The following is a 25722-nucleotide window of genomic DNA, read 5'->3' as shown; positions in this document are numbered from 1 at the left end:
ATGCTGAGTCTCCTCTACTTCCAGTACTCTGCCCGTGCATTGTGAACTATGACGGGTATAAAGTCCCTTCGGAAAGTAGTCAGACCCCTTGATTTTTCCAACATTTTGTTACGTTACAGCCTTATTTTAAAAACAGATGAAACCCCCCAAAAAAAAAAAAAAAAAAAAACACACAAAAACAAGCTACAGACAATACCCTACAATGACAAAGCGAGAACAGGCTAAGAAATGTTTGCAAATTTATTAAGAATAAACTGAAATATCACATTTACATAAGTATTCAGACCCTTCACTCAGGACTTTGTTGAAGCAAATTTGGCAGCGATTACAGCATCGCGTCTTTTGGTGATAACAATACAAGCTTGGCACACTTGTATTCAGGAAATTTCTCGCATTCTTCTCTACAGACCCTCTCAAGCGCTGTCAGGCTGAGTTGGGGAGCGTTGCTGCATAGCCATTTACAGGTCTCTCCAGATATGTTCAATCGGGTTCAAGTCCGGGCCATTCAGCAGCTTGTCCCGAAGCCACTCTGCCTCAGGGTCGTTTTCCTGTTGGAAGGTGAACCTGAGCACTCTGGGGCAGGTTTTCATCAAGGATCTCTGTACCTCGCTTCGTTCATCTTTCCCTCGATCCTGACGAGTCTCCCTACCCTGCCGCTGAAAAACATCCCCACAGCATGATGCTGCCATCACCATGCTTCATCGTAGTGCCGGATTTCCTCCAGACGTGACGTTTGACATTTAGGCCAAAGAGTTCAATCTTGGTTTCTTCAGACCAGAGAATCTTGTTTCTCATGTTCTGTGAGTCCTTTAGGTGCTTTTTGGCAAAACTCCAAAAATGCTGTCATGTGCCTTTTACGGAAGAGTGGATTCCATCTAGCCACTCTACCATAGAGGCCTGATTGGTGGAGCGCTGCAGAGATGGTCATCCTCCTGGAAGGTTCTCCGATCTCTACAGAGGAACTCTTGTCAGTGACCATCGGGTTCTTGGTCACCTCCCTGACCAAGGCCCTTCTCCCCGATTGCTCAGGTTGGCATAGCTGCTAGCTCTTGGAAGAGTCTTGGTGGTTCCAAACTTATTCCATTTATGAATGATGGAGGACACTGTGCTCTTGGGGACCTTTCATGCTGCAAAATGTTGTACCTTGACACAATCCTGTCTCTGAGCTCTACAGAAAATTACTTTGACCTCATGGCTTGTTTTTTTCTGATATGCACCGTCAACTGTGGGACCATACATAGACAGGAGTGTGCCCTTCCAAATCATATCCAATCAATTGAATTTACCACAGGTGGAGAAACATCTCAAGGATGATCAAAACAGGATGCACCTGAGCTCAATTTCGAGGCTCATAGCAAAGGGCCTGAATACTTAAATAAGGTTTCTGTTTTTTTTCTTCCTAAATTCACAAGGAAATTCTGAAAACCTGTTTTCACTTTGTCATTATGAGGTATGTGTAGATTGCTGAGGATGTTTTATTTAATCCATTTTAGAATAAGGCTGTAAAAGTCAAGGGATCTGAATGCTTTAAGGTACTGTATGATTGTAAACTGTGATGGATATACAGACACATTACCATTTACGGTCTGATCTACATGAAATAGAAATAATGAACCCACAATGCAAATAGCATTTATTTTATTTAGAGGTTAAAAAGTCTTACAATATAGAGCTCCAGAAAAGATCATTTTCAAAAGGAGAAAACAAAACATGCTTTTACTACAGTGGAGAGGGCAGTATTCTCCCAGCATGCAGTGGAGCAGGTTTCTCCTGGGCTTCAGGTTCTGTTGTAAGGGGCCCTACAGGGGAAACTACCAAACCAACACGCAACCTTCCCACAATGGTCATGAGTGAAGCGCACAAAAAGGTTACAGATACATGTGGAAAGATCTAGTTGGCTGGGTTCCTACTTCCTACTACAGGGGCCAATGAAGGTTAGCCTCAGTACCAGACAGTACTCCGGCAAACTATAAAGTGCCAATCTAAACAGAAGCATCCACAACAATCTCACTCATGCACTTCACCCAGGCTGAGAGAACTCCATCTTATCCAGTCTATTGAACTGCTCTAGTCCTTAAAACAGAGACCCGCCTCCTGTTCCTGAACTGCCAAGTACTCAAGCGATCCCTGCTTGACATCTTGTTCATTGTCACATCTTTGTACTTCGACAAAAACATCAACATCGTAATAAACCAGTTATTTCCTGTGATCTCATATACCTTTGCCCATCTCACACCCTGATCTCTCTGAAGGTTTCCTGGACTCTCTCACAGCATCTGTGGCAAGCCCAGGAGAAGTCCTGAGCCAATCAGCATCAAAATATATATATATGTGTGTGTGTGTAATATATATATACATACATATATATTAAAAAAGAGCTGAAAAGAAAAAGATCTAAAGGGGGGATTAAATAGATGGGTTGAGAAACAAAACCATTCAGAAACAAAGAGTGGAATCCACTTCCTCAAATCTCCCCACAACTTGAAACCGTTCATCCTTCCTCATGCCTGCACTGTGGGGTGCTCCTTTCCCCCTCTGGACTGGCATCAGAGCTTTGACGTCAATAGGGGGCATTGCATCACAGCGCAAGGCTCACACTTTGCATATTGCTAGAAGAAGAAACAGTAAGTCTCACCCACCAGTAAAAACTCTTCCCATAAGTCCCTGGGCTCAGGTGACAAGGGGATGAGTTCAGTGTTCCAAACGTGTCACCATTACAAGAAGCATCACTCCATGGTTGCCAGTTGGACTTCCTTTGTCAACGATAGTATCTTACTGTAAAAGATTTTCCCTATTCAGTTCTATCGGGTTTTTTAGTACAAACCGCATTTAAAACAACTCAAACAGTATGATTTGCAAACACAGAAACCCCCCACCATATCTAAACTGTCATAAGTCGGCAGCTTTTCTGAGCACTTTTGGATTCTGAATCCTTTATTTTGTTTTCAAATTTCTAAATGAAGAAAAATAGTAAAAATAAAATGCAAAATGTGTTTGTTTTGTTGCTAAATCAAAATGCTGCCATGTTTTGTTTTTTAAAACTTTGAAATTGTTTCTCTTTTTAACGTCCTTTGAAGAAAGTGGTGAATGTGTCGACCCATGGGCATCTGTCACAGTTCTGTTTCTTGGGGAGGCGGGGCACGACCATGCTCTATCCAGAGGCTACTCTGCCTTCTCCAACTCTCCCCCAGGGGGCGCACAAGGGCTGCGCAGGCTCTTTTGAAGCACGTGGGCATCTGCCGGTTCTATCCTTTTGTAGTAGTTCTTTTTCGTCTCAATGATCTCAAAGCCAAACTTCTGGTAGAAGTCGATTGCAGACTCGTTGCTGATCTGCACATGACTGTCAGGAGGAATGAAGGGAGCGTGTGAATTAAAGGTCAGGGATGAAGGGATATGTGGGTGACATTTTCAACTGAACACATCAAGGTTTCCTCCTTGATATGCAGTGATGTGAAAACATAGGTCTGGTGAGAGCTTAGCAAGATGGTGTATGCCCATACCAGGCATTTTTTTTGTCCAGATTTTTCACATCAATGCACATCGACACAAGGAGAGAAAGCCATAAAAAAGAGAATATAAACTTACAGGTAAATGTTGTCAAAAGTGCCATCCTTCTCACAGATGTTTAACACATGGTTCAGCATCTTCGTTCCTGGTTACAATAAAAGACTAGGAGTTTGACAATATGCAATACACACAGGTTATCATGACCTGATACTGTGTAAACAGTGTAAGAGGATATAAGGAAATATGGTGTGACGCTGGCTATTGCTGGTGTATGAAACCAAGAAAAGATTGAGCCGTACCTATGCCTAATCTGCGGTAGGGCGCTAGGCAGCCCAGTGTCATGATGTACAGTCTCTTCTGGTTCTGAGAGTGGTCCACTCTGCAGCACACTGCCCCCACTGCAATGTCATTGAAGTACGCTGCAAACACAGGGATCAGAGGGCAGACATATTACATTAGTGCCATGCTGCAGTTTTTCCTCATATTACACCATTAGTTCACTACCAAAACAAATGCGTCAATATCAGACAACATAAGACTATGTGGTTGGGCAAGCCTGTCTCGTCTTACCTAGCTTGGCGAGCTCTCCCACTTCGAGCACGTCCTTGTAGAACTTGTCATTGTAGCTGACGGGGAAGATGACCTGGTTGAGGCGTTTCAACTGTTTAATGTTGTGGGGCGTAACGTCCCCCAGCTCGATCCGGCTACTGGAACAAGAGCAGAACGGTCAACCAGCTGGGGACACAGGTGGACTCCAAGCAACAAAGATAGATAATGTGGCACTCCTATTCAGAGTGAATTCTACACAAGTGCGTAGTACGTACCCATACATTGGCCTATGTAGACAACTCATTAACTATGTTGATAAACTTAGAGATGTCTAACCGTTTGCTTGAGGACATGGTCTTGCCTGTGCTTTGACCACTTCTAGGGAGCAGACAAGGAAGCCAGTTTCCTGCCACTGTGAGCAATCAGGACCAGCCCAGATGCACTGACAGCTGCCACCTCTCATCCCAAAAGGCCAACACGCATACACCACAACGCCAGACAAAAACCTCCCCCTAACGCAAAACCACAAATTCAATGGCGCCTGGATGACATGTTAGTTGCAACTAGAAGAAATCTATGTATGTATACACACTTTCCTGTGTGCATTGATCATTTAAGATGAGTCAAGATGCATATGCAAATGTCAATCTCTGCAACCAAGAGTTTGTTTTCGTGTCTTGACTGTTTGCCTCAAATTGACCTCCCCCCGGAGAGCACACAGATGTATTTATAGGGCGGCTCCTTATGTTAAAACCTCTAGGCCGACAACAGCTGCTGCTCACGTGTTCGCCAGCAGTCAGAATAGAGCGGCGGCAGAGATCATGCAACATTGCAGATATTCAAACCTAAGACATCTGCTCTGCGAATTAAAAAACCAGAGACACCACATCATGAGACCCCATTGGACTTTGCAGACAAGATGTCATGGTGTCATGTTAGGAAAACTTCTTAAGTAAACATCAAGCTGAAAAACTGGTTTGAATGTTTCAACATCGAATCTACACATCAGTCTTTGTTGATCCACTGATTCCTTTCCTGTTGACACTTTAAAATAGAGCTAGAAATGCCCGAAGTAGTTGCCTACATACAGTAGTAAACATTTGCTACTTTGTGTCATTCCACCATAAATATCCTATTAAATTCCTAATTCTAACCATTCCACTTATACTGGCTACCTGTGTGTTACTTACATGAATGAGTACGGGATGCAGAATGTACCTAGTGTTTGCAAAGCAGCAATGAGGGAACTGATATTTTGTAGGCTTGACAGATAATTGCATAATATGAACAAAGCACATAGTTTTATGGTTGATGCTTACGCCCCAAACAGTACAGTTGAACCATTGGGTTATTGAATAATTTTGCTAGGTTGCCTAATAAGCTAGCTAGTTAGCCAAGTTAGCTAGCGAATCAACGTTGCCCTGCTTCACAGAAACCAGTGATACTAGTTAAACATACTTCAAATAAACTGCTGACAAACGTGAACATTATGCTAACGTTAGGTAGTGTGACCACAAATAGAAGGAGCATTGGTGGAGTGACAGTTATCATGTGTTCCATGTTTAAGTTAGCTAGTTAGCGTTAGCTACCTAGCCGCGTGGTTCACTAGTTAAGTAAAGTAGCTAGCTAGTTGGTTTAACAAGGTTGGAGTTGAGAGTGGCGTAAAGTAGCCGAGTAGTAATTATCTATAGCTAGCGACAAAGTAGGACATTGAATTTCAGGTTAGCTAATTAGCTACACGTCACGAACCAACAGGCAGGTTACGAACTTGTCCGACTTTTGTTCAAGCATGGTTAATTTGATGGGTAATGCAGGCACTACTAGCCACACTTAGCAGGTTAACGATGCTATTTGCTAACTAGCTAGCTCGCTAGCCAATGACAAACGGTGGTTAGCGAAACGAAAATCACTGTCATCATTGGCATATTATTTTACCCCTAACCGCGCAAAGGGTTTAGCTAGCAGCAGCATTGCAACCACCTCCCCGCCTGTAGAAAAAAGAAAAAAAAGAGACAAGAAAAAAAACTTTACTCGTGATAAGAACACAGACATGTCTCTAAATGGCTTTACTCACCCTTTCATTGTAAACGACTGTTATTCCTTAAATTCGATGTGACTAAAGTTCTGAGTAGTTCACGGTTCGGTTGGGGGAATTTTGACAGAGTTAGGGTTGCCTCCCGTTGTACCCTCCACATGTGTTGCTAGCTGTTAGCTTAGCGACCGCACTCCTCCACGGCAGACTGTCAACTCTGACCCCGCATGCGCAGAACGTTAATATGGCTACATATTATTATTAATCCAGTTATTTTTATTAGTCAGTTTGATGAAATTACATAAATATTACTGTTTTTATTATAAAGCAGGTTTTGTGTTTGAAATATTGAAACATTTCGGGATGTTTGTTCTTTAAGTATGGACTGACCTTTGACATTTTTGCACATGTTTTTCATTATTCCATTTCTGGTCATTTGTGGCGCAACTTGATATTTCATTTAAATTCATAGTATTGTTGTAAACTATCGTCATGCAAATCTCCAGTGTCCCACAGTGCAATACATCTTTTTTTTACACGCAACAGCAAAATGATGGGTCTACCGCCATTTTGGCTCAAATGCAAAGATATGTTCTCAAAAAAGACCACACAATTCTACTGTTTGTTTTTCTGCCCTCCGTCTATTGTGGAGCCTTCCATATTTTCTTGATCCGAGCCTCATTTCTAATTGCTGAATAAAATGCTGTGATGCTGCTCATCAGCTGTTCTGTTCTATTGTTGGTGTTTATTTAAATGTCAAATTATATACGAATATCGAGAGAAATTATTGTCTTTCCCTCTATAGTCTTTGACCGCGCAGTGGGATTGAGCCACAGTGGAATGAATCATTTGCAGTGGTTGTGAGTCTCGCCATAGAGTTTCTGCGCTTTGCAAAGCGCTGTGAATGAAGTCAGCTGATCATTTGCTATCGCATGATCGACACACATCTTCTCTAGGTAGAGGATCAAGACGGTGGACCGTTTCATTTCTGAAGGTAGCTATCTCATTGTATTGTCATCATATCAGATTAAATGCAATGTCATTTTTTAAATGCATCAAAATGGCAGAGCAAGCGATTATGACAGATGACCTACGCTTTAAATCGCCTACAATGTAGCCAACGATGGCTATCCATGAAACTGCATAAATAACCATGTTATTTCACTAAGTCTGATATTGTTTATCATATAATAATTGGAAAATACATTTACTTTTGGTCGTGGTGTTTCATTCAAGTGTAGGCCTATTTAAATGAACAAAATGACATAACATGGATCAACTGCAGCTAATTATATTAATTAAACATGTTTGCATTATTGGGTTGATTAATCAAATAAATTGCATCGCTGGCAGAGTAGCTTCTCAAATGTCGGGTGTTATTCCGCAAAAAATGCGTAGAAGTCGTGCCTCAGCAGGTAATGTATTTGTCTTTCATTTGATCGATGGATAATTTTTTTTGACTAGCTACAATGTAACGCGTTATTTTCTGTGACATGGCCAGGAATATACGTGTCATTTAACTAAAAGAACGGCGATACCTACAGCGCGTGAGCGATGGTGTTTACAAGGTGATTATATTTGACATACATCTTTGGGGCAGTGCAGGTAAGCTATTAGGCGTACTACAAATGTTATCAAATCCAGATACTCTGCATGTGAGATGTGGTATTGTAAATCAAACTATCACTTATTATTCCCATGCTGGTCTTTATTCCCTTGGTTTGATCCTCGTGACAGATTGGCATGTGATAATGATTGTTTGACTGCGGAAGAGGAGGATGAGCTGGAGATGGTGCAGAGGAGGAAGAATAATTCAATGCAAATAGCATCAGGGCCCCACCATATCCTTACTTGGATGTTGAATGTCCCATCAGAAGTGTCTGCTCATAGGATATGACCTCTTTGGGTGAATCTCAATATTCTAATGTGGGTTCCCATTACCCCCCCTCCATCTAATGTACTTTTCTGAGAAGTGAGGATAGGTTAAAGCAATATTGTGGAATCCCACTGAGGATTTTTCTTTCACCTGTCTAGTGCTATAGATTAGTGCAGTATCAAAGGAAGGAGATGCAACAAGGAAGGGAAAGGAAGCTTCAGGACTATTGAGAATGAGATCCACCCTTTGTTGTATTCTATCTTAACAACAAAGAAATAACAGAATAGTTCAAAAGAACAGCTAGTTAAGAGGATGATTGCCCCCAATTGTTGATTCAGGACCAGTTGTAGTTGCAGCTTTTAGGACTGAGAACAGAGAACTTGATCCTAGACTTGCCCTTTGGGGCATAGGATCTCAGCCTGTGGGGAGTTGTTGGTAAATATGTGAATCCATTGTGACAAAGGATGCACTGAGTGGATTAGCACTATTTTGTAACATTTTAAAACTCAAACAGGAAGTTCAGTATGAGCTATTGGGTTTGCAGGATTATGCAACAATTTGGAACCCCCACTTGCTCTAGTTGCATTACGAAACTGATTATGCTTAAGGAAACAATTTTATAAGGCTTAAGGTCCATTGTGTTTTATTACCTTTACACTCACAGAAAGACCTTCCTTACTACGGATTGTTTACGTTAACATTGCAGTACGCACGTGATGGGAGTGTATCCTCGATTTTAAAATGAGTCCATAGAACCTGGAAGCATGTCTGGGTTTTACACTGACTACTTCCCCTACCCCTGCCATTAATCTTTTTCCCCTTAAAGGTTTTGACTTTAGGGAGATGAAGCTGATCCTAGATCTGTTTTAAAGGGAAACTTCTGCCTGCATCATACCAGAGATTTGAGCTTTGTAGGTGGCTGCTATAAGACCAGACAAGTACACTTGTGTCAAGGGATTCAAGTTCACTCATCTAGCTTTTTATAGACCAGACTCTGAGTGTGTGATTCCGTATGTCTTGCACAGCAATCTTTCCCCACACTAGGATTTTCCACTTCTTCAAATGGCCCCATATAACTTAGCCAGTCATGTGCCACAGTCATGTGATGCCTCATGCATATATTCATAGTCTCTATGCCAAAATCACAATGGAAGTGATTGATGGGTGAATTATTAAATCAGTCTATTTTTTTCTGTATCTGTGTTCTTTAGCTTGTTTTACAAGAGAAGTTTGAACCTGTTGTAATCTGTTGTAATCCAAAGGGAATTGAACATTCAAGTTAAGATGAAGAGAAGATGGTCTTCCATCTGAAGAACTCATATAAATGCTTACTAAGTCTGTCCTGTCCACTGGTGAGGTCATCCTTGTTGTCTGTATCCTGCAGCCACAGACTAGACCTGTTGGGGGGGCTATTTCTACACAGATGACCCATCTAGCATGGAGGAAAATACCCTATCTGTGGTAAGGACGACAGGGTGGTAAGGGCACTGGAGCAGGAATGGTGTGTGTGTGTGTCTACAGAGTGAGTGATGGGGGTTGTTCAATCTCCGTAGTATAGATGCAGGAGTATCAGGAAGCATCAGCCCCCTGTGTTAGAGCACCTGCAGTTTTCTGCCTGTATAGATGACATTAAGTCACGACAGATTGTGTGTGTGAAGAAAACAACAAAGGGAAGCATAGGCTATTGTGCAGCATTTGAGGGAGAAGCATACAGACAGTGGGAAAGAGGGAAGCATAGCCTTCACATAAGGTAGAGAAGAGCACAGAAATACAGTGATGTTTGCCTGGGATCTCCCCTCTAATGTTAGCGTACTGCGTCACACCCGGTGAGAATCGACCGGGAAGGAAGTCCAGAGGGAGCGGGGAGGTGTGTCCTATTTCTCACTTTTGATGCTGGTAAGTCGTGAGTCTTCATGTTGGGCTGTAGTCTCTGGGATATCATCATGGTTGCAGATCGGGTAAGGGGTGCTATTGCCATGGTAACAGACCGACTGCGATTTGTATGTGCAGACCAGTGTTTCCCAAAGTCTGGCGTCGGGACCACAAGGGGTGCATATTTGTTTTTTGCCATAGCACGACACAGCTGATTCAAAAAAATTAACGCTTACTGATTTGAATCAGCTGTGTAGTACTAGGGCAAAAACCAAAACGTGCACCCGTTGGGGTCATGAAGACCGAATTTGGGAAACTGGTGCAGACTGTTTCTGATTGTGTGCTATATATGCAAGTCTCAATTGCAGCAAGCTTACTTTTAAGCCTATGTGTGGTATGGAATTTTTCTTTGTGTAATCATATGGTTTAGTTATGGTCCTACTCTAGTAGTGTGTATTCTTACAGGCTTTGGTTTTTGATTTCGAGGCTGGTTCTATTTAGTTGTGGAAGAGCACTGATTGGAATCATCCTCAGGATGTGTTGCACCTGTCACCTCGTCAGTCGAGGTGATTTTTTTTTAAGGGTGGGTATAATTTGTGGAACGTTACAACAGGAATCTCTTCCAAAAACTTTAAAGTACAAGCAACACATACAAAGGTGCATGATCAATTCACCTAGCTTACTAGCTGCCGAATAGGCATCAACTCACCACGTAGCTTATTCTTAATGTTTGTCCATAAGTCTACCAAGTCTACCAGATACAGTTTTTCCTAGCCACCGTGCTTCTACACCTGCATTGCTTGCTCTTTGGGGTTTTTGACTGGGTTTCTGTACAGCACTTTGATATATCAGCTGATGTAAGATGGGCTATATAAATACATTTGATTTGATTTCTTATTCAGCACCTATACAACTTTGTATGCGTTGTTGGAAATCTTATTTACGAACTTTTAGGAACCGATTCCTGTTGGAACGTTCCACAAATTATACCCACCCCTATTTAAGAGTTGCAGAGCCAATGCTCCAGTTGGCATGAGAGATGTTGGAAGAGCTAGACTGCTGTTTATCTCTTTAAGGTTGTGAATACAAAGCATTTTATTTTGTCTCCCTGTTTGATTTGGTTCATGGTTATTTTCACTCCCTAACCAAGTTGGTGTGGGTTTTAGTTGCTGGTAGTGAGGAGGAAACAAAGCTTCTTGAAGCATTGTTTTCCAGCCAATTTAGCCTCATGGTGGATGTCATAAAACCTCAGTCAAACATTGAAATGGTTCCAATAGTTTTTCCCCCTCCATTTTATCCACTGTGGATTTGAGACACTTCAAATAAGGGCTGTGTTTTGATAACTGTAAATCTCTCTCGGACAATGTGACATCAGTATATTCGGTTTCATTTACTCAGATTTGAAAATGTTGTTGGCATAAAAGTAGACATCATGCAAGACTACAAATCCCTGCACGTCATCTCTAGTTGAAACCTTTGCTGTCAGCTACCTTGCTCCAAAATGAAAGATGTATTTCATCTCTAGTTGAAACCTTTGCTGTCGGCTACCTTGCTCCAAAATGAAAGATGTATTTCATCTCTAGTTGAAACCTTTGCTGTCAGCTACCTTGCTCCAAAATGAAAGATGTATTTCATCTCTAGTTGAAACCTTTGCTGTCGGCTACCTTGCTCCAAAATGAAAGATTTATTGAACAGTTTACTGTTCCATATTTATTTAACTACTATTTGTCTTATTTATGCACTTGGTGTTATTGCACAGAATACGATCCTAGTAGCCGTCATATTTATTGATATACAGTCAAACAAAAAGCACTGCAACATCTTGGACATTTTTCCTTAAAAGCCAAAACGTTGAATAAAATTACATTTGCAGTTGCTCTGCCGGTTGTCTGTACGGTTGGTGACTCATTAGGCTGAAATGAAGACAATCCGCGGCAGAGTATTGTTTACCTGACTTAAGAGCACAGGTACTGCAGTAGAAATGTTTCACCTGGCACATGCTCCAAACCATGCAAATGCCTGTTAGTGTGCACTTCGGTCTTGTGCACGTGCCTTTGGTCATGAACAGACACACCTTAATAGCCATACACACAGACCTGCGTTTGACGTCTGTTTGTTTAATACTTTCCTGTGGATATTTTGTCTCAAATTTCGACCAGCTGAAGGACCAACACCATGGACAATCTGTGTAGTAATTTCAAATATAATTTTGTGACAGACAAGGGACGTTTAGGTTCTTTCTATGTAAATGTACATGGAGTACACAATTGAAGTCACTGTCATGTTTCGTGACTAGATGAATGTATAGGGAGTTGGATGAAAAGCCTGTTGACCTTCTAATGACTGGGTCAAGTGTCCCAGCCATGACTGTAACCCACTATGGTCTGGGATGCAGTCAACCATAAAAACACAAATCAATACACTTGTATATATAGTGTAACCGTTCTAAAAGTAGCACTGTGGCGTTCCGTCTTCGAAATAACCAGAAGCATTCTTCAACTGTGCCCCATTCTTCCCAGATTGAAGTAACAGGGTGAGACAATCTTCCTTTTTCGCCCTCATTCACACAGTCACTCAATTATTCTTTCTCTCTCGCAGATCTAGCCTGTCGGGATGGACCTGTCTAAACTGCCTAAGATCCGGGATGAGGAGAAGGAGAGCGAGTTTGGATACGTCCATGGAGTATCCGGCCCAGGTCACTATCACTCAAATGGATCTGTCACCAGTACCTCTGTTTAGCCTTCAAAGGTTTTAGCTGATGACGAGCCCCATCTATATCTGTTGTAGTAGGCTAGGCTGTTTCCATTAATATTGCTTACACTAATCTGGGGGTTAAGTTTGGACTAGACATCACATCTGTCTCTCTTGCATGTGTTTGCCTGCTGTGTGACCTCTGACCTGTGTTGTGCCCTGGCTGTGCTGTAGTGGTGACGGCCACTGCCATGGCGGGAGCGGCCATGTATGAGCTGGTGAGAGTGGGCCACAGTGAGCTGGTGGGAGAGATCATCAGGCTGGAGGGAGACATGGCCACCATTCAGGTTTACGAGGAGACATGTATCCTAATGGGTTATATTGCACTGTTACTGCACTTGACTGTGGCGGTGTCCCAAAATGGCACCCTATTCCGTACGTAGTGCACTACTGTAAAAGTGTTCTGTAAAAGGAGCAGGGTGTCATTTGGGATAAAAATGTTTTACTGTACCTGACTGTCTATATACTCCCTTTAGATAGGTAGGGGTGTGTGTACACACCTACACATGATCACCCATGTGTTCATTACTGAAACTATTTCTCTGGTACATACAATTCCTTGCAAAAGTATTCAATTCCCCCTTAGTGTTTTTCCTATTTTGTTGCATTACAACCTGTAATTTAAATGGATTTTATTTGCATTTAATGTAATGGACATACACAAAATAGTCCAAATTGGTGAAGTGAAATGAAAAAAAGGGGTTTTTAAATAGTACCACTGAAAAATATCTGGTGCAACCTTCAGAAGTTGCATAATTAGTTAGATTGCACACAGGTGGACTTTATTTAAGTGTCACATGATCTGTGTGTGTGTATGATATATATATATATATATCACACACACCTGTTCTGAAAGACCCCAGAGTCTGCAACACCACTAAGAAAGGCACACCACCAAGCAAGCTGCACCATGAAGACCAAGGAGCTCCCCAAACAGGTCAGGGACAAAGTTGGGGAGAAGTACAGATCAGGGTTGGGTTATAAAAAATATCTGAAACTTTGAACATCTCACGGAGCACCATTAAATCCATTATTAAAAAATGGAAAGAATATGGCACCAGTGGCCAGAAAAAAAGCCATTGCTTAAAGAAGAAAATATGCAAACACGTTTGGTATCCGCCAGAAGGCATGTGGGAGACTCCCCAGGTATATGGAAGATGGTACTCTGGTCAGATGAGACACAAATGAAGCTTTTTGACCATCAAGGAAAACTCTGTCTGGCGCAAACCCAACACCTCTCATCACCCCTAGAACACCATTCCCACAGTGAAGCATGGTGGTGGCAGCATCATGCTGTGGGGATGTTTTTTATCAGCAGTAACTGGGAAACTGGTCAGAATTGAAGGAATGATAGATGGCACTAAATACAGGGAAAGTCTTGAAGAAAACCTTTGTCCCAGTCTCAAATCTCTGGAAGACAGAGGTTCACCTTCCAGCAGGACAATGACCATAAGCATACTGCTGAAGCAACGCTCGAGTGGTTTAAGGGGAAACATTTAAATGTCTTGGAATGGCCTCGTCAAAGCCCAGACCTCAATCCAATTGACAATCTGTGGTATGCCTTAGAGATCGCTGTACACCAGAGGAACCCATCCAAATTGAAGGAGATGGAGCAGTTTTGCCTTGAAGAATGGGCAACAATCCCAGTTGCTAGATGTGCCAAGCTTATGGAGAAACACCCCAAGAGACTTGAAGCTGTAATTGCTGCAAAAGTTGGCTCTACAAATGATTGACTTCAGGGGGGTGAATAGTTATGCACGCTGAAGTTCTGTTTTTTTTTTTTGTCTTGTTTCACAATAAAAAATATTTTGCATTTTGTTGTGTAAATCAAATGATACAACCCCCCAAAATCCATTTTAATTCCAGCTTGTAATGCAACAAAATAGGAAAAATGCCAAGGGGGTGAATACTTTCGCAAGCCACTGTACACGCGGGCCATGTCCAGATACCCATAATAGTGTACTACGTACTTAAACTGCATACTATTTACTCATTGTTGCATACTATTTAGCACATACCGTTTAGTTAAAAGTATGCAGTATGCCATGGCTGCAATGCAGTAGCGGCTCCTGATTGGCTGAGTAGATTGGGGGGGCCGAGTGCAGGAGGATTTTTCCAAATTCAACAGACATGCATCGCATTAAGTGGCCTGAAAGTATCTCATTACCAATTGAATTCATTTCTTTAATCTATGAATATGAATGGAGTTATAAACCTACTCAGGCTGGTTATAGGCAGACCATCACATTCAACTTATACTGTAGACTATATATCTATCCTATTTAAAAAGGGCTGAAGACACAAACAGATCATTTGGTTCCTTTTCAACATATTTATTTATTAGTGAAACCAAAGTGCTGTAACACAAATTCAATCAAATAGCCTAGTACACACACCAACACTTTTCAAATGTTCAAATCAGGAGGCTATTGCACAGAAAAATGTTGAGTCAGGTGCATGTTGAGTCAGGTGCATGTTGAGTCAGGGGCATGGCAAATTCAGAACTGCTGGACAGCAATGTAAAAATAAAGCACTGATCATTGAGAACGAGATCAGAATGCTTGCCCAGGCGTGATCCATTAACACATGGTGTGTTCCTGAGCATCGTCACAGCGGGCGTGTCTGTTGGGGACCCAGTGCTGCGGACTGGAAAGCCTCTGTCTGTGGAGCTGGGCCCAGGCATCATGGGCTCCATCTTTGACGGTATCCAGCGCCCCCTAAAGGACATCAATGACCTAACACAGAGCATCTACATCCCCCGCGGAGTCAACATCGGAGCCCTCAACCGAGACCTAAAATGGGAGTTCTCCCCCGTCAAGAGCTTACGGGTGGGTGTGTCCTACTACTCTGTCAATGTTCTAATAAAAGTGTTGCGTGGTTTACATTATACAAAGTTTGAAGTGACCCTAGAGCAGAGTTTCCCCAAACTTAGTCCTGGGGCCCACCTGGGTTTTTTGCCCTAGCACTACACAGCTGATTCAAATAACCAACTCATCACCAAGCTTTGATTATTTGAATCCACTGTGTCGTGCTATGGCGAAAACCAAAATGTGCACCCACGTGGGACCCCCTGACCCGAGTTTGGGGAAACCCTGCCTTAGAGCACATGCTGAACAACAAAAATATTGAATTGTTCAGCATTAACCCCTCATCACCGCTCTCTCTTTCTTAGGTGGGCAGTCACATCACAGGGGGTGATATCTACGGGATGGTGTTTGAGAACTCCCTTATCAAGCACAAGATCATGCTGCCCCCGAGGAACAGAGGAACCGTCACCTATGTGGCTCCCCCCGGAAACTATGACGTCTCGGTTAGTCCCACCTCCCTCGTCTCAATCCATAGTAATGCATGTGTGGAAATTGATGTATTTGGACTGAGGGTTTGGTGTGTGTTTCAGGATGTGGTGTTGGAGCTGGAGTTTGAGGGTATGAAGGAGAAGTTCACCATGGTCCAGGTCTGGCCAGTGCGACAGATTCGCCCGGTCACAGAAAAGTTACCGGCCAATCACCCACTGCTGACCGGACAGAGAGTACTGGACGCCCTCTTCCCGTGAGTCCCCTCTCTCTTACTCCACCTTTCCCTCTTTTTCTGTCACCTTTCTCCATCTCTGCTTCTGGGAAACTCTCTCACCACTCTCCCTCTCCACCTTTTCCTCGTTCTCCATCTCTGCTTCTGGGAAACTCTCTCACCACTCTCCCTCTCCACCTTTTCCTCGTTCTCCATCTCTGCTTCTGGGAAACTCTCTCACCACTCTCCCTCTCCACCTTTTCCTCGTTTTCCATCTCTGCTTCTGGGAAACTCTCTCACCACTCTCCCTCTCCACCTTTTCCTCGTCTTCCATCTCTGCTTCTGGGAAACTCTCTCACCACTCTCCCTCTCCACCTTTTCCTCGTCTTCCATCTCTGCTTCTGGGAAACTCTCTCACCACTCTCCCTCTCCACCTTTTCCTCGTTCTCCATCTCTGCTTCTGGGAAACTCTCTCACCACTCTCCCTCTCCACCTTTTCCTCGTTCTCCATCTCTGCTTCTGGGAAACTCTCTCACCACTCTCCCTCTCCACCTTTTCCTCGTCTTCCATCTCTGCTTCTGGGAAACTCTCTCACCACTCTCCCTCTCCACCTTTTCCTCGTCTTCCATCTCTGCTTCAAGGACTCTATCAGAATGTCCTTTCTTATCTGTCTTTGCTATTCTGCTTCAAGGAAACTCCATTACTACTTCTTAACTGTTTCTGCCAATATACTCAACCACTGCTTCCATCTCCCTGCCCCTGGTCTGTTCTGCTTGTCTACCTGTCTGTCTCTGTGTCCAGGTGTGTCCAGGGAGGGACCACAGCCATCCCCGGAGCTTTTGGCTGTGGTAAAACTGTCATCTCCCAGTCCCTGTCCAAGTACTCCAACAGTGACGTCATCGTCTACGTAGGCTGCGGGGAGCGCGGGAACGAGATGTCAGAAGTATTGCGAGATTTCCCCGAGGTTGGTGGTGTTATGTTATTGGATTATCATGATCATCACTATTACCCTTAGCCTGTTTCCAATTGGATGTAAGGATGATTGACAGTGTTTCTGTCCAATAGCTGACCATGGAGGTGGATGGGAAGACTGAGAGCATCATGAAGAGAACAGCGCTGGTGGCCAACACCTCCAACATGCCTGTGGCTGCCAGAGAAGCCTCCATCTACACCGGTAAGAACCCATCACAGGGCCTAGAACACAACACGGCACACCTCCCAACCAATAGCAGGCCTGAGACCAAAACATGGAGCACACCCGCTAACCAATCACCTACTTATCTGCTGTGTGTACCTGTAGGGATCACACTGTCAGAGTACTTCAGGGACATGGGCTACAACGTGAGCATGATGGCTGACTCCACCTCTCGATGGGCCGAGGCTCTCAGGGAGATCTCTGGTCGACTGGCTGAGATGCCCGCTGGTGAGTAGCTGCTGGTAACACCCAAAATACAATTTAAAGCAATGTAAAGTACAACTTCTAAGGCTAGTGGGGTGAACTAGGTCTAAATAGCTGGTCATAAAGAAGACACATTTTGTGTATGTCCACAGACAGTGGTTATCCTGCCTACCTGGGTGCCCGTCTAGCATCATTCTACGAGCGTGCTGGCAGGGTGAAGTGTCTGGGCAACCCAGAGAGAGAGGGCAGCGTCAGCATCGTGGGGGCGTGAGTACAGTTAACCTGCCAACACAATCTATCCGCGCTGGAATAGACAGAAGTGGAGTGCTTCTTCTCTCGCTATAACCACATGTTACTGTTATTCTGTCCCCCTTCAGTGTGTCTCCCCCTGGTGGTGACTTCTCTGATCCTGTGACATCGGCCACCCTGGGTATCGTGCAGGTATGAATACAGCCTGTTTCTATCTGGCTCTGATAGACCACACTCATACATATGGAGCAAAGAAATAAAGATCAGCTTTAGGGATTATCAATCCTTATCTTCATCCTCTTTTTCTCTACCTCTACCTGCCTCGATCGTTTCTCACTCACTCACTCACTCACTCACTCACTCACTCACTCACTCACTCACTCACACACACACACAGGTGTTCTGGGGTCTGGATAAGAAGCTGGCCCAGAGGAAGCACTTCCCGTCAGTCAACTGGCTGATCAGCTACAGTAAGTACACGCGGGCGCTGGACGAGTACTACGACAAGCACTTCCCTGAGTTCGTCCCGCTGCGCACCAAGGCCAAGGAGATTCTGCAAGAGGAGGAGGACCTGGCTGAGATCGTACAGCTGGTCGGCAAGGTGAGGGGGAATGAAGGGCATGGTGAAGAAAGAGAAGGCAGGGATAACCAATGGCCGCCAGTCCACCCATTATGCCATCATTGCTCTATTCATTCTTATTTCTATGGGGATAACATTGTGCTCTCTTTCGTTGTGAAGTCTTTTCTCCCTGAGTAGATGAAAGAAACATGGAGAATGCGTATGAATTTCCAGTTGCCGAGCGTTTTGAGATCTGTGTAATTTGAAGGGAGGATGGAACTTAATATTGTCCTTGCTGTCTTGGTGACAGGCCTCGCTGGCCGAAACTGATAAGATCACCCTGGAGGTGGCCAAGCTCCTCAAGGATGACTTCCTGCAACAGAACGGTTACACACCCTATGACCGGTAACACACAATGTCACTGTCTGACATACTCAAATATTTCCGGCAAATACCGAAAGACTACAACTGTAACTCTCTGCCCTTTAAACTCCCTGCAGGTTCTGTCCCTTCTATAAGACTGTTGGCATCCTGTCCAACATAATAGCCTTCTATGACATGGCACGGCACGCAGTGGAAACCACGGCTCAGAGCGACAACAAGATCACCTGGTCCATGATCAGAGAACACCTGGGAGAGATCCTCTACAGACTCAGCTCCATGAAGTTCAAGGTACAGCAGCTGTCTGACAGTTTCTCCATCTTTGTGTGTGTTCTTTGTCTTTCTTTCTACTTGTTTTATATTCCCTCCTTGTACATGTATGTTTTCCCTGGATCTGTCTGTCTTTCTATGTAATCTCCATCTGAGTGTTTCTCTTGCTGTTTATCTGTATTTTGGTCTCTTTGTGGTGTTGTCTCTGTTTCTCAGCCTCTGTGTTACTCTGTATGTCTGGCCTGTTATAGGACCCAGCCTCTGTTACTCTGTATGTCTGGCCTGTTATAGGACCCAGCCTCTGTGTTACTCTGTATGTCTGGCCTGTTATAGGACCCATCCTCTGTTACTCTGTATGTCTGGCCTGTTATAGGACCCATCCTCTGTTACTCTGTATGTCTGGCCTGTTATAGGACCCATCCTCTGTGTTACTCTGTATGTCTGGCCTGTTATAGGACCCAGCCTCTGTGTTACTCTGTATGTCTGGCCTGTTATAGGACCCAGCCTCTGTTACTCTGTATGTCTGGCCTGTTATAGGACCCAGCCTCTGTGTTACTCTGTATGTCTGGCCTGTTATAGGACCCATCCTCTGTTACTCTGTATGTCTGGCCTGTTATAGGACCCATCCTCTGTTACTCTGTATGTCTGGCCTGTTATAGGACCCATCCTCTGTGTTACTCTGTATGTCTGGCCTGTTATAGGACCCAGCCTCTGTGTTACTCTGTATGTCTGGCCTGTTATAGGACCCAGCCTCTGTTACTCTGTATGTCTGGCCTGTTATAGGACCCAGCCTCTGTGTTACTCTGTATGTCTGGCCTGTTATAGGACCCAGCCTCTGTTACTCTGTATGTCTGGCCTGTTATAGGACCCATCCTCTGTTACTCTGTATGTCTGGCCTGTTATAGGACCCATCCTCTGTGTTACTCTGTATGTCTGGCCTGTTATAGGACCCAGCCTCTGTGTTACTCTGTATGTCTGGCCTGTTATAGGACCCATCCTCTGTTACTCTGTATGTCTGGCCTGTTATAGGACCCATCCTCTGTTACTCTGTATGTCTGGCCTGTTATAGGACCCAGCCTCTGTGTTACTCTGTATGTCTGGCCTGTTATAGGACCCATCCTCTGTTACTCTGTATGTCTGGCCTGTTATAGGACCCATCCTCTGTTACTCTGTATGTCTGGCCTGTTATAGGACCCATCCTCTGTTACTCTGTATGTCTGGCCTGTTATAGGACCCATCCTCTGTTACTCTGTATGTCTGGCCTGTTATAGGACCCAGCCTCTGTGTTACTCTGTATGTCTGGCCTGTTATAGGACCCAGCCTCTGTTACTCTGTATGTCTGGCCTGTTATAGGACCCAGCCTCTGTGTTACTCTGTATGTCTGGCCTGTTATAGGACCCAGCCTCTGTTACTCTGTATGTCTGGCCTGTTATAGGACCCAGCCTCTGGGTTACTCTGTATGTCTGGCCTGTTATAGGACCCAGCCTCTGTTACTCTGTATGTCTGGCCTGTTATAGGACCCAGCCTCTCTGTTACTCTGTATGTCTGGCCTGTTATAGGACCCAGCCTCTGTTACTCTGTATGTCTGGCCTGTTATAGGACCCATCCTCTGTTACTCTGTATGTCTGGCCTGTTAGAGGACCCATCCTCTGTGTTACTCAATACACAACCAGTCAAAATGTTTAGAACACCTACTCTTTCAAGGGTTGTCTTTATTTGTACTATTTTCAATACTGAAGACATCAAAACTATGAAATAACACATGGAATCATGTAAACTCAGGAAAAAAGAAACGTCCTCTCACTGTCAACTATGTTTATTTTCAGCAAACTTAACATGTGTAAATATTTGTATGAACATGACAAGATTCAACAACTGAGACATAAACGGAACAATTTCCACAGACATGTGACTAATGTGTCCCTGAATAGGGGGGGGGGGGTCAAAATAAAAAGAAACAGTCAGTATCTGGTGTGGCCACCAGCTGCATTAAGTACTGCAATGCATCTCCTCGTGGATTGCACCAGATTTGCCAATGGGAAGACCCAGAGTTACCTCTGCTGAGGGTAAGTTTATTATGGTTACCAGCCTCAGAAATTGCAGCCCAAATAAATGCTTCACAGTTCAAGTAACAGACACATCTCAACATCAACTGTTCAGAGGAGACTGTGAATCAGGCCTTCGTGGTCAAATTGCTGCAAATAAACCACTACTAAAGGACACCAATAAGAAGAGATGAGACTTGCTTGGGTCAAGAACCACGAGCAATTGACATTAGACCAGTGAAAATTTGTCATTTGTCTTGAGTTCAAATTGGAGATTTTTGGTTCCAACCTCTGTGTCCTTGTGAGACACGGTGTGGGTAAACGGATGATCTCTGCATGTGTATTTCCCACCGTAAAGCATGAAGCACTGTCTGTGATTTATTTCGATTTCAAGGCACTCTTAACCAGCATGGCTACCACAGCATTCTGCAGCGATACACCATCCCATCTGGTTTGCGCTTAGTGGGACTATAATTTGTTTTTCCAGCAGGACAATGACTCAACACACCTCCAGCCTGTGTAAGGGCTATTTCCCAAGAAGGGTAGTAATGGAGTGCTGCATCGAATGACCTGACCTCCACAACAAACCCGACCACAACCAAATTGAGATGGCTTGGGATTAGTCGGACTGCAGAGTGAAGGAAAAGCAGCCAACTAGTGCTCAGCATATGTGGGAACTCCTTCGAGACTGTTAGAAAAGCAATCCAGTTGAAGCTGGTTGAGAGAATGCCAAGAGTGTGCAAAGCTGCCATCAAGGCAAAGGTTGGCTATTTGAAGAATGTCAAATATAAAATATATTTAGATTTGTTTAACACTTTTTTTGTTGTTGTTGGTTACTACATGAATACATGTGTTATTTCATAGTTTTGATGTCTTCACTATTTTTCTACAATGTAGAAAATAGTAAAAATAAAGAAAAACCCTTGAATGAGTAGGTGTTCTAACATTTTTGACCGGTAGTGTATGTCTGGTCTGTTAAGAGTAACACAGAGGCTGGGTCCTATATGTTTCTGGTCTGTTATAGAACCCAGCCTCTGTTACTGTTTCTGGTCTGTTATAGAACCCAGCCTCTGTGTTACTGTTTCTGGTCTGTTATAGAACCCAGCCTCTGTTACTGTTTCTGGTCTGTTATAGAACCCAGCCTCTGTGTTACACTGTTTCTGGTCTGTTATAGAACCCAGCCTCTGTGTTACACTGTTTCTGGTCTGTTATAGAACCCAGCCTCTGTGTTACACTGTTTCTGGTCTGTTATAGAACCCAGCCTCTGTGTTACACTGTTTCTGGTCTGTTATAGAACCCAGCCTCTGTGTTACACTGTTTCTGGTCTGTTATAGAACCCAGCCTCTGTGTTACTGTTTCTGGTCTGTTATAGAACCCAGCCTCTGTGTTACACTGTTTCTGGTCTGTTATAGGACGCAGCCTCTGTGTTACTGTTTCTGGTCTGTTATAGAACCCAGCCTCTGTGTTACTGTTTCTGGTCTGTTATAGAACCCAGCCTCTGTGTTACACTGTTTCTGGTCTGTTATAGAACCCAGCCTCTGTATTACTGTTTCTGGTCTGTTATAGAACCCAGCCTCTGTTACTCTGTTTATTGTCTGTTATAGAACCCAGCCTCTGTGTTACACTGTTTCTGGTCTGTTATAGGACGCAGCCTCTGTTACTGTTTCTGGTCTGTATTAGAACCCAGCCTCTGTGTTACTGTTTCTGGTCTGTTATAGAACCCAGCCTCTGTTACTGTTTCTGGTCTGTTATAGAACCCAGCCTCTGTGTTACACTGTTTCTGGTCTGTTATAGAACCCAGCCTCTGTGTTACTGTTTCTGGTCTGTTATAGAACCCAGCCTCTGTGTTACTGTTTCTGGTCTGTTGTAGAACCCAGCCTCTGTGTTACACTGTTTCTGGTCTGTTATAGGACCCAGCCTCTGTGTTACACTGTTTCTGGTCTGTTATAGAACCCAGCCTCTGTATTACTGTTTCTGGTCTGTTATAGAACCCAGCCTCTGTTACTCTGTTTATTGTCTGTTATAGAACCCAGCCTCTGTGTTACTGTTTCTGGTCTGTTATAGAACCCAGCCTCTGTGTTACTGTTTCTGGTCTGTTATAGAACCCAGCCTCTGTTACTGTTTCTGGTCTGTTATAGAACCCAGCCTCTGTGTTACTGTTTCTGGTCTGTTATAGAACCCAGCCTCTGTGTTACTCTGTTTCTGGTCTGTTATAGAACCCAGCCTCTGTGTTACTGTTTATTGTCTGTTATAGAACCCAGCCTCTGTGTTACTGTTTCTGGTCTGTTATAGAACCCAGCCTCTGTGTTACACTGTTTCTGGTCTGTTATAGAACCCAGCCTCTGTGTTACACTGTTTCTGGTCTGTTATAGAACCCAGCCTCTGTGTTACACTGTTTCTGGTCTGTTATAGAACCCAGCCTCTGTGTTACACTGTTTCTGGTCTGTTATAGAACCCAGCCTCTGTGTTACTGTTTCTGGTCTGTTATAGAACCCAGCCTCTGTGTTACTGTTTCTGGTCTGTTATAGAACCCAGCCTCTGTGTTACTGTTTCTGGTCTGTTATAGAATCCAGCCTCTGTTACTGTGTTTATTGTCTGTTATAGAACCCAGCCTCTGTGTTACTGTTTCTGGTCTGTTATAGAACCCAGCCTCTGTGTTACTGTTTCTGGTCTGTTATAGAACCCAGCCTCTGTTACTGTTTCTGGTCTGTTATAGAACCCAGCCTCTGTGTTACTGTTTCTGGTCTGTTATAGAACCCAGCCTCTGTTACTCTGTTTCTGGTCTGTTATAGAACCCAGCCTCTGTTACTCTGTTTCTGGTCTGTTATAGAACCCAGCCTCTGTGTTACTGTTTCTGGTCTGTTATAGAACCCAGCCTCTGTGTTACTGTTTCTGGTCTGTTATAGAACCCAGCCTCTGTGTTACTGTTTCTGGTCTGTTATAGAACCCAGCCTCTGTTACTCTGTTTCTGGTCTGTTATAGAACCCAGCCTCTGTTACTCTGTTTCTGGTCTGTTATAGAACCCAGCCTCTGTGTTACTGTTTCTGGTCTGTTATAGAACCCAGCCTCTGTGTTACTGTTTCTGGTCTGTTATAGGACCCAGTGAAGGAGGGAGAGACCAAGATCAAGGCTGACTACGCCCAGCTGCTGGAGGACATGCAGAACTCCTTCCGCAGCCTGGAGGACTGAGCCCCCGACCCCTTATCCCAGGGGCAGTGCATGTCTGTCCCCGCTCCCCCTCTCCCTGCAGATACCTCCACTGCAGCCTGGAGGACTGAGCCCCGACCCCTCATCCCAGGGGCAGTGCATATCTGCCCCCCCTCTCTGCAGATACCTCCACTGCAGCCTCACATTCCATTTCCTTGTGTTTACACCCAACCTGCCATCAGTTTACCCAATGTGTGTCTGTGTGGGCAAAAACAGGAGGAAATGTACTGTGTTCTTGTATTATGTTGCCTCTCTTTTCCCCAGCATGGTCAAAGATCTGCCCCATTACCTTTGTGTGTATGTTTACATGTCTTTGTGTGTGTGTGGGACATTTCATCTCACTCTTAACCCCTGCACTGCCCATCCCTCCCCGTTTTGTTTTACACATGGTCTCTGGCCCAAGCTGTGCACCTGACGATGTCAGTTGATGTAATTATAGTTCAATACCCCCTCTATCTGTACAGAAGATTAACATGAAATACTTAAGCAGAGTGACTATTTATTGCAGGTGTGTGATGTGGACATTGCCTGGGCTGGTTGTTTGTTGTTTTTCTTATGATAGTGATTCACGTGGTGTAGTCTTGTACGTGTGTAAGAGGTGGGCTCTCTTGTCCTCTCCTTTCCACTGCTCATCCAGGCTGTATCACAACCGGTCGTGATTAGGAGTCCAATAGGGCGGTGCACAATTGGCAGCAGCGTCGTCCGGGTTTGTCCGGGGGAGGCCGTCATTGTAAATAAGAATTTGTTCTTAACTGACTTGCCTAGTTAAATAAAAAAAATAGGATAAGTGTTTGAGTCCCAAAGAATAAAATGTAAAACAAAATAAAGCAACAAAACAAAATGGTGAATGTCGTGACTGTGTGTGATTCAGTAGATGTCAGTCTTCTCTGCATGTTCTGTACGTGTAATCAAGAGATTGCTGCTGGTGTATGATACGTTGATAGTTTGTGTGTGCCGTACCAACAATGGTAGTAGTGAACACAGAGATCAGATGCAGTCATGTAGTGTAAGAGTGACAGTAAATGATTTGTCTGGTGCTGCTGTTTAAACTAGTATTGCTACGTGCATTCCCCTCAACTACAACATTTCAGTCACTAAAAGTAATGTACATACAGTTGAAGTCGGAAGTTTACATACACCTTAGCCAATGTAACTCCAAGTCAATCACACTTCTGTGAAATCAAACTGTCTACTTAGGAGGCAACACTGATTGACAATAAATTTCACATGCTGTTTTGCAAATGGAATAGACAACAGGTGGAAATTATAGGCAATTAGCAAGACACCCCTGCAGGTGGTGACCACAGACCACTTCTCAGTTCCTAATGCTTCCTGGCTGATGTTTTGGTCAATTTTGAATGCTGGCGGTGCTTTCGCTCTAGTGGTAGCATGAGATGGAGTCTACAACCCACACAAGTGGCTCAGGTAGTGCAGTTCATCCAGGATGGGACATCAATGTGAGCTGTGGCAAGAAGGTTTGCTGTGTCTGTCAGCGTAGTGTCCAGAGCGTGGAGGCGC

At 43.9% G+C, this 25722-nt stretch overlaps 2 protein-coding genes across 8 annotated transcripts; one reads left to right on the top strand and one right to left on the bottom strand.

Annotated features, from left to right (window-relative positions):
• Window positions 1-1621: 1621 nt before the first annotated feature.
• On the bottom strand, window positions 1622-6323 carry naa50 (N-alpha-acetyltransferase 50, NatE catalytic subunit). Of its 2 annotated transcripts, none has more exons than XM_035741893.2 (5): window positions 6131-6323; window positions 4078-4211; window positions 3807-3926; window positions 3586-3652; window positions 1622-3340 (listed from the first exon to the last, which is right to left on the bottom strand). In XM_035741893.2, exons 1-5 carry the CDS (start codon window positions 6136-6138, stop codon window positions 3163-3165), a joined length of 507 nt encoding a protein of 168 aa, XP_035597786.1. In that variant the 5' UTR covers window positions 6139-6323; the 3' UTR covers window positions 1622-3162. The 2 variants fall into 2 exon arrangements, with proteins under 2 accessions (XP_035597786.1, XP_035597785.1); XM_035741892.2 differs by having other exon boundaries at window positions 4078-4214; window positions 6131-6322.
• A 502-nt stretch (window positions 6324-6825) lies between these two features.
• Window positions 6826-25052, top strand: atp6v1ab (ATPase H+ transporting V1 subunit Ab). Of its 6 annotated transcripts, none has more exons than XM_035741891.2 (15): window positions 6826-7082; window positions 12435-12531; window positions 12762-12890; window positions 15201-15415; window positions 15760-15897; window positions 15985-16136; window positions 16896-17058; window positions 17160-17268; window positions 17395-17517; window positions 17646-17760; window positions 17871-17934; window positions 18140-18343; window positions 18612-18706; window positions 18802-18973; window positions 24094-25052. In XM_035741891.2, exons 2-15 carry the CDS (start codon window positions 12450-12452, stop codon window positions 24184-24186), a joined length of 1854 nt encoding a protein of 617 aa, XP_035597784.2. In that variant the 5' UTR covers window positions 6826-7082; window positions 12435-12449; the 3' UTR covers window positions 24187-25052. The 6 variants fall into 6 exon arrangements, with proteins under 6 accessions (XP_035597784.2, XP_052339651.1, XP_052339652.1 ...); XM_052483691.1 differs by lacking the exon at window positions 6826-7082 and adding an exon at window positions 7480-7503; XM_052483692.1 differs by lacking the exon at window positions 6826-7082 and adding an exon at window positions 9403-9425.
• The last annotated feature ends 670 nt before the right edge of the window (window positions 25053-25722 follow it).

The sequence above is a fragment of the Oncorhynchus keta genome, chromosome 28 (assembly GCF_023373465.1).
Source record: "Oncorhynchus keta strain PuntledgeMale-10-30-2019 chromosome 28, Oket_V2, whole genome shotgun sequence".
In the NCBI taxonomy this organism is placed as follows: domain Eukaryota; kingdom Metazoa; phylum Chordata; class Actinopteri; order Salmoniformes; family Salmonidae; genus Oncorhynchus; species Oncorhynchus keta.
Note: the sequence above shows the minus strand (reverse complement) of the source record. Positions and strands in the feature narration are given on the sequence as shown.